Source organism: Microtus ochrogaster, chromosome 10 (assembly GCF_000317375.1).
Source record: "Microtus ochrogaster isolate Prairie Vole_2 chromosome 10, MicOch1.0, whole genome shotgun sequence".
Lineage (NCBI taxonomy): Eukaryota > Metazoa > Chordata > Mammalia > Rodentia > Cricetidae > Microtus > Microtus ochrogaster.
In genome coordinates this window covers 63555282-63564129 of record NC_022016.1, presented here as the reverse complement: position 1 = coordinate 63564129, position 8848 = coordinate 63555282, and the positions used below count along the sequence as shown (strand labels likewise).

The 8848-nt window shown below is 49.6% G+C and overlaps 1 protein-coding gene across 1 annotated transcript in view; it reads left to right on the top strand.

The window, feature by feature from the left end:
* Positions 1–5120, top strand: part of Zmynd12 (zinc finger MYND-type containing 12) — a 33897-nt gene extending 28777 nt beyond the window's left edge. Inside the window, exons 6-8 of the mRNA XM_005353336.3 lie at positions 478–589; positions 2251–2396; positions 4854–5120. Of these exons, the coding sequence (XP_005353393.1) occupies positions 478–589; positions 2251–2396; positions 4854–4976 (381 nt within the window). The 3' untranslated portion in view covers positions 4977–5120. The remainder of the gene's footprint in view (positions 1–477; positions 590–2250; positions 2397–4853) is intronic.
* Positions 5121–8848: the final 3728 nt, after the last annotated feature.

Genomic DNA, 8848 nt, shown 5'->3' with positions numbered 1-8848 from the left:
GGTCTGGTGCCCTCTTCTGGCTTGCAGGCATGCACACAGACAGAATATTGTATACATAATAAATAAACAAATATTTAAAAAAAAGAAAAGAAAACCGGCGTTTTGGCGTAGCTGAACACCAGTGAACTTTGGAGTCAGTCAGACCTGGGTATGGAGCCGGGCTCTGCCATTTGTTAAGCATGTTGGTAACTTTTCTAAGCCTGAGTTTATTCACATGTAAATGGGAGTAGTAACTATGTGCTTCATAACAGTAGCCGTTGACCTGAGACTCTGGCAGGGCCCCTGATGAGCCTGCCCAGCCCTTGTCCTACGCACGTGTACTAAGCCTGTCTGGACTCTTAGGTCTCCCTCTGCTCATGTGCACTTGAGAGTGAGGGCTTCTAGACTCAGGAAACTTGACCTTGAATAGCAGCTTCCCAACTGGCTGGCTGTGGCTGACTCTGCCCTGCTGGTCTGATCGCCCTGCTTTCCCTACAGGTCTCGGAGATCTGGTATGCCTATTTGAATAATCACTATCAAGTCCTCTTACAGGCCCGTACCCAACAAACAGACTTACTGGGCAAGCAGTTAGTGAATGACACTGGTCTAGGTAAGTGACAGGTCTCTTAACCAGTGGAGCGATGACTTTTCCTCCCTAACACTCAGGTCTTGCCTCTGTGTTCCAACAGAGCCCATCACTGGCACCTTCTCCATTTTGCAGGTGGAGAGAAACAGGGAGAACAACGGGCTCAAGGAGCTTGTACTAATGTCAGGAAGAATTCAGACCCCTGCCATCATACACAATCCTCAGGAGGTTGATAAGGGCAGACTTAGGGAGAAGGGGACCCCATTAGAGCATGTTGGTTTCTACCTTGCCCCTCTCTCTCTCTCTCTCTCTCTCTCTCTCTCTCTCTCTCTCTCTCTCTCTTTCTTAATTTATTTTCATTTTATATACATTGGTGTTTTCCCATGGCTGTCAGGTCCCCTGCAACTGGAGTTACAGACAGTTGTGAGCTGCCACGTGGGTGCTGGGAGTTGAACCTGGGTCTTCTGGAAGAGCAGTCAGTGCTCTCAACCACTGAGCCATCTCTCGAGCCCCCTTGCATCTGTTTCTTATTTTTGTGCCTCCATGGTACACAAGCCCAGGGACGCTCTCTGCAGAACCAAGGTGCTTTGTTGGTTACTCCTAACACCCTGTCCTCCTTTTTTACAGGGTGGTGAGGTCCTTGGTAGTAGGGCTAGACTTGATCTATCTTCATCCTCATGCCTGCCATGGGCTGCTTATTGGGTAGCACTGTAGTGGGCCATGTCCTCTGAGATGGTAGAGATGGGGAATCTGGTTTCCACTCGAAAGTCACCCCCAGTACAGGTGGTACTGGGCCCACCTGCAGCAGCAAAGGACATTCTGAGCACAAATTCTGTGAGAAGTCCCAGAATGAGGAGTGAGGAGAGGTGGGAGGCACTGAAGGCTGACTTCGAAGGGAGATTTCAAGATGAGGTTTGGAAATGTAGTAACGTTATCCAGTTTTCTCATCAGGAAAGTGGTTCATGCTGTAGTAGGAGCATAGCCGTGCATGGGCAGCCACACTTAGCATCATGCCTATGGCTTTTGTGCCTTTTCCTTTAAGCCTGTCATTTAAATATGTGCTCTTAAGTGCAGGCCCATCATAACTGCACAACAAATGGTGACCAATACAGGAACAAAAACCTCTGTGAAGAACGCATTCATAATCTCAGCACTTAGAGGTGGAGGCGGTGGGGGGGGGGGATAGAAGTTCAAGGCCAGCTTGAGCTACCTAGCAAGTTGAATAAGTATTTCAATCAAACAAAACAAACAAAGAAAACAAGCTCAGGGAAGTAAACAGACTCAGTGGGGAACAGACCGGCTGCCTCTGACCTTTGTGGGAGGAACTTGGCTGCTGCAGCTCAGTGGTGGCTGAATGGGTCCCAAGGAATCTGGCCTGACAGATTCCCTGTATTAGGACTACAGGAGACTTCAGCCTCTGAAATAGAATCCTTAGCAGCTTCAGGGGCTGTGGTCACTCCAATACTGGCCTGCTAGAGAGCTGGAGAACTGTAGCAAGCTGTTCTCCTCCCCTGACTTCTGGCAGTCCCGCTGTGCAGCAGGGACCTGTGAGGAGGCCGCAGCAGGCCACAGCCGAGTGTCTAGGGCAAGGACAGGGGTGTGTGTCACATGCAGCCAGCTCTTAACTCCATTGCCAGCCCCCAGCAGCCTCCAAGGTCTGTGTTCCTCTCCTCCATCCAATGCAGATGAAGCCCAGGAGGCAGAAGCCATTCAGATCCTAACTTCAATTCTGAGCATTCGAGAATCTACCTCCGACAAAGCACCCCAAAAAACCGTCTTTGTTCTAAAGACCCTGAGCATGCTTTACTTTCTGATGTTGGAGTGTTCAAAGGTGAGCTTCCCAGAAAAGCTGTCTAAATGGGGAGATAGCAAAAAAAAAAAAATCACCTAGCGGTTCAGGTCAACTATGTCTTGCCTGCTACCCCTGGGCAAGCCTTCATTCTATAACATTGCCAGTCTGGTTGTGTAATGGACTCTGGATTTCTTCTTGCGGGGGTGGGGGGTTCCCAGGGCTGTGTGGAGGGACTGAGTGGGGTTGGGGGTGGGGGTAGTGCCTGAAAACCTGCTGCATTCAGGAAGGTTCTGAAGATGCTGGTGGAGATGGAAGTGGCTGCTGTGTCCTAGCTCCCTGTTGCTGTGGGGATCTAGGCAGACAGGAACTGCCATGCAGCTGTTAAAAAGGATGCCAGACACTGGTTGAAGCCCATCACATGACTGTCATGTTTAATCCTCACCCCTCCTTTATAGATAAGGAGACTGAGGCACGGAAAGGCCTGATTATCTTCCCAATGTCTTACTGACAGTAAGCGGTCTATTTCAGGCTATTGACCCATTCATCCATTCAAATATTTATGGAGCATCTACCACTTAAAAGGCTTTCTGCCAAGAATGGGGAAGACAGTAGCAAACAACCGAACAAGTTTTGTCTCTGTAGAACCTGGGACTTCTGGAGAAAGGGAAGCTACCATAATCAGACAGGCATGGGAAAAGTGTAGTATCATCTCAGACAGTAAAGCCTGCTGTAAGACAAACAGAGCAGACGTGCAGTGGGCAGTGTGGGGTTCCGCGCTGCTCCTCCATCCTCCTTCCTCCCTCCCTTCCCTCCGCACCTGCTAAGGACAGGGCCTGGTGCCTTGGAAGGGTCTGGAGGAGCTCGGTCCAGTCAGAAGAGAATGACACCGAAGCTCGGGACACTGGGGCACAGGAGAGGGGAGCTAATCCTGAAATTCTGAGAAATTCCGGGAGAAATAGAGAATGGGAAATATTTCCAGAGAATTTCTAAATTCTCATAGTCTAAAACTTCTTTTCTATAGGTCAGGGTCCATTTTAGGGGGAAGTCATTGTTCCGAAGTGTGCTAAGGATGTTAGGGCTCCTGAAGGTGCTTAGACAGAAAGGGCCTGTCTGTATGCTGAGATCAGCAACTCATCTCCTTCATGTCTTTCTTCCCTGTCTACAACTGCCAAGTCCCACTTCCCCATTTGCTTCCTCGCTGTGGTGAACACCATGACCAAAGCCAACCTGAGGGGAGGAGAGGGTTTACTTTGACTTCCACTTCCAGGTCACTGAGGGAAGTCAGTAAGAACGGAAGCAGAAGCCATGGAGGAATGATATTTACTGGCTCATGTTCCTATATAACCCAGGCCCACCAGCTCAGGGATGGTGCTGCCCATAGTGGGCTGGGCCCCCACACCTATGGCCACTCAAGACAGTCTCTCATAGACATGGCCACAAGTGAGCCTGATCATGGCAATTCTTCAAATGAGCTTCTCCCTCCCCAGATTCCTTAGGTTGTGTCAAATCTACAACAAAAAACTAACCAGGACAGCTAGGCAGTGGTGGTGGCACACGCCTTTAATCCCAGCACTCTGGAGGCAGAGCCAGGTAAATCTCTGAGTTTGAGCCCAGCCTGGTCTACGGAGTGAGTTCCAGGTCAGCCAGGGTTACACAGAGAAACCCTGTCTCAAAAAGGGGAGGGTACCTAACCAGGACATCCACTACCAACACCAATACTTCTGATACCTCTTTCCTGCTTTCTTTGGTTCTTTGACATACATTACTGTTTAAGATTCTGTCATAAGTATGGATGAGGTGGTGCACACATGTAATCTCAGCACGTAGGAGATAGAGACAGTAGGACCAGAAGTTGAAGCTCATTCTCGGCTACACAGTAAGTTTGAGACCAGCCTGGGCTAATGAAAAAGCCTGTCTATTCAGGCGGTGGTGTCACACCCCTTTAATCCTAGCATGGGGAGGCAGAGACTGGTGGATCTCTGTGAATTCAAGGCCGGCCTGGTCTACAAGACCTAGTTCCAGGACAGCCAGGGCTGTTATCCTCTTTTATTATTCACTGTGCTTTTTTCCTTTCCTGCTCTGTGTGAGTTTCGCGAGGACACGGATTTCTGTGTATAGTTGGTTCCTGGCAGATTGCAGCTGCTCAGTTAACAGTGTTTAGAAGGAAGGGTGGAGAAAATAGGAACCAGAGACTGCCCTGAGCTAGAGATCCTGTGGAGCCTCTGCCCAAACCTCTGGGCCCCAGGGTCTCTGGGATAATCTACTTGGGACACCGCTGGCCTTTCTGCCTCCGGACTCTGGTCCCTGGCTGGAGACCTCCCCAGCTCTCACCTTGCTGAGGAGATGTACCTGGATCAGAACTTTCCATGGAGCTCAGTGGCTAGCGAGAGAAGGTGGCCAGTTCCCGGCCCAGTTTCTGAGCTAACCACAAATTCAGTTTCTTACTGATATTCTTTCCTGGCACCACCTCAGCTTACCACAGAAATTCTGTTTCAGGCCAAGGAATATGCCTCGAGAGCCCTCAGTCTAGCTGAAGAGCACCTTAGCGTGCAGGAGCAAAAGGTTATTCAAGAGTTACTGGATATCATCTCCACCGAGGAAGAGGAGCCCATCACCTAGGGAGGAGGTGCTGGTGTGGTGCCCTGGGGGCTGAGGAATGATGGCTGCATTCCTCAGAGATGCTCAGAGGTCCTCTGGTCTGCTTCCACTCCTGCTGAGACTTCCTGAGGGACTGTGACCCTATTAGCATGTGGTGTGTAGAGCTTTGGGCACAGCAGTCAATAAAGCTGTTGTTTATCATGGCCTTGCCCTTGGCTAACCCGCGGCTTTGGGTGAGGTGTAGTTACAGCTGAGGACTGGATACACAGTGGATGGTGACATCCAAGGGCTGAAGACTTTGAAGTAGAGCCTGGTAGGTTTGCCTGACATTCCAACCCCACACCCCTGGCGCAGCAAAGACTGGGGCCTGGCTAGTCCAACCATCTCTACACATCCATGGTCAGAGCATGGGAGTGAAGAGCGACACTGGGAGGTTGAGGCAGGCTTAGTGGAGAGCGCAGCAAGGGCCACCCCCACCTCCACCCAGTGGTGTTACCAAAACAGAGAGACCATCTAGGAGGGAACAGGTCCACACTGCTCGGCTCAGCACCTTTGTACCAAAGACCGCATCCCAAAGCGAATTGGCATCACAACCACTTGTAATTCCAGGGGATCCTCTTCTGGCTTCTTTGGGCACTGCACCCACATGGCAGTCAGTTGCCCACATACATGCATACACAGAAATGAAAATAATAAATCTTTTCCTTTTCTTTCTTTACTTTTTATTTTTGTTTGTTTGGTTGGTTTTTTTGTTTTGTTTTTCGAGACAGGCCTGGCTGTCCTGGAACTAGCTCTTATAGACCAGGCTGGCCTCGAACTCACAGAGATCCACCTGCCTTTGCCTCCCGAGTGCTGGAATTAAAGGCGCGTGCCACCACGGCCTGGCAATATTTTCCTAAAAAAATATTTAAAAAAGAAAGATTATTGAAAAGTTTTTACACCCAGATAAACCTCTCTGCCGACACAATAATCCAAATCAGACTGAATCAAACTGAATTAGAAAAAGCCCAGGTTTAATGGATATAAATGCTCCCGATGGCTTTCCAGCCAGCGCCCCCCCCCCACCCAGCCCCAGTAAGAAGACAGGAAAGGAAGACTGGAAAACCGACGTGTTTGTTCTGGGGGGGCAGTTTAAATACCCTGTGGGAGTGGTCTTGATCATCTCTGGGGAGGGGTCATCGTTTGGTAGATTTTCTCGGGGGCGGAGTCTGGACTGAGGCAACACCAAGGGAGGAGGCTTGGGGTGTGGCTTCCACCCAAACATTTCAGGCTCTTTGGATATATGGATGGCAGGGGCTGGGGTGAAGCTTCCACCCGGTCACATTCACAGCGTTTGAAGGAAAGGATGACAGGAAGATATAACTTGGAGTCTTACTACAAATCCGTTTTGACTGCAAGGCTGATGCTGGCCCTGACTCCCACCTCTCCTGGGAGCAGGCTTAGTCCAGAAACCTCAGGCCTGTTCCTCCCAGGAAGTCTTGTTAGGCAAGAGCAGCCACGATGGCCCCCACTGACCTGTCCCAGTTCTTTGGGTTAGCCTAGAGACTCTTGATCCCTGAGGACCTCTGGCCGCACCACACTGCTATTTTAAACAGCTTTTAAGTCTCCCATGTGGTTTAAATTGTAATTCACTCCTCAGAGCAGGAGAGCATGGCAAGCCGCCCTGACAAGCTCACACCACCTGCAACAATGCCCCCCCACATCATCTTGACAGCAGGGAGCTGTTACAATTCAAACAACACTCTGCGTTTTGAAAGGAAAATTATGGTTTTTCAGAATGCAGCTGGTGCACGGGTGAATAGGATGAAGCCTCTCTGAAGCATCCCCCCTCATTTTATGATATGAAAATAATAAAAAGAAGAGTCAGCATGTGACTTACTTAAAAGGCTGTCCAAAAGCCGCGGAGCACAAAGGCGAAGGCGCCATTCTGGTCGGCAGTCATAATCTTAACAAAGCCAAGAAGAGCAGATCATCTCACACTGATTTCTCCTCTATTGGGAGAGTTAACTTTGTTGGTGCTGTGAAACCCTCTCGCAAAGAACATCTGTTCTTTCCTTACAGCAGGCTATCCAGTTTGCCAGTTCTGCAAGGGAAACCCCCGCAATGGACTCTTCCCCAAGGGAACTTAGCCGGTGTTTTCCACAGGGGAGACCGTACCTATCGAACCACGTCAACACTGCCAAGGCACACTGCCCAGGCAATGGAAACAGATTCTTTTTTTCCCCGCATGTGAAAATCACTGCAGAAAGCAGTGTTGGCAGGTAGTCTGCCTGACTTCACGTCAACCACTCAGGTGTTGCCACTGGCTTCCAGGAAAACCTCCACACACGCTCTCTGATGCTCCTGTGCTTGTATGTATTTTCTTTCCTCTGTCACCCTGTGGCACTGGCGTGCCAGCCCTCTTGATGCTGTGGTGTTTGCCCATCTCTGAGTAGATGCCTCCTCCATACTGTATTCCAGGCTGCCAGTGGCTGAGAAGAAATGCCCAATTGCATACCATTGTGTGTCATATTTCCATTGCACGAAAACAAATAACATCAAGAATGTAAGGAACAGCGAAACAATTGTGAGGTTTTGAGGCCACCCCACCATTTGTTTGCTTTATTTTTTAGACAGGGTCTCGCTGTATATTCCTGCATGGCCTGGCACTTGCTATGTAGACCAGGCTAGCCCTGAACCCACAGATCCACCAGCCTATGAGTACTGGGATTAAGTTTGAGAGTTTTGAGGGTTTGTTGTCTCGAGGCAGGGTTTTCATGTAGCCTAGCCTTGAATGTAGCCCAGGATGACCTGGAACTTCTGATCCTCTCCTTTGCTTCCTGAGTGCTGGGATTACAGGTGTGAACTGTATGGTTTACACAGTGCTGGGGACTGAACTCAGGTATGCCATGTGGGTACTTTAATTACCAACTGACTCACAGCAGCTCCTGTTTGAAACATTTTTTACTTTATTTTTTAACTATTTTTAAAAATTTTTCTTTTATGTGCATTGGTATTTTGCCTGCATGTATGTCTGTGTGAGAGTGTCAGATTCCCCTGGAGCTGGAGTTACAGACAGGTGTGAGCTGCCATGTGGGTGCTGGGAATTAAACCCAGGTCCTCTGGAAGAACAGCCAGTGCTCTTAACCACTGAGCCATCTCTCCAGCTCCCTGAAATATTTTAAAATCATATTCTTACACATTTTGGCCATAACTGGTGACTGTGTTTAGTAACATTCTCTCAAGACTCTTGAATAATAAGCAATCCATTCTTATGAGCCAGGCTAGCCATTACTGCTCTCTGGGGACCTCCAGGTAAAACTAAAACACACTAGGCACCTATCTAATCTTGACCTCCCCATCAATAGACCCCCCCCCCACACACATAATATCTTATCAGTCTTATCAGTTCTCCAGTCACCCAGGGTCCCTTGTTCTCACTTTATATCAGCACTCCTATACAGGAGAATCCGGGACTCCCCCTGAGGACCAGCCCCAAACAGCAGCATTTTAGCTTGCTCTACTGGCTGCTTCCATCTGACCTCAGGGCTGTCATCCCCTCCAAGTCCAGATGGTGCCATCAGCTTTCTCTCTGCATAGCCCCCTCCCCCCTTCCACGCTCCCCTCACCCTGTTGGACAGGTTTAATGCAACTCCCTGGCACCTCCTCTGTCCATGTGATGCAAAGCCAGCAGATCTGAGACAGAAGAGCCAAGAAAACCAGGTGCTAAATCACGCAAGGTCAGGCTTCCTGGCAGCTCCCAGCCACCCCGTGTCCCAGACAGCCTTTCCGCCAGAATTGTTCTAAGTCGTACACATTCCCCATGGCTTGCACTGCTGTGCCGTACAATCTCAAGGATGGATGGAGCCTTTCAGACATTAAGCCTGTACCACAGTCTGCTCCTGCAGCCGCCC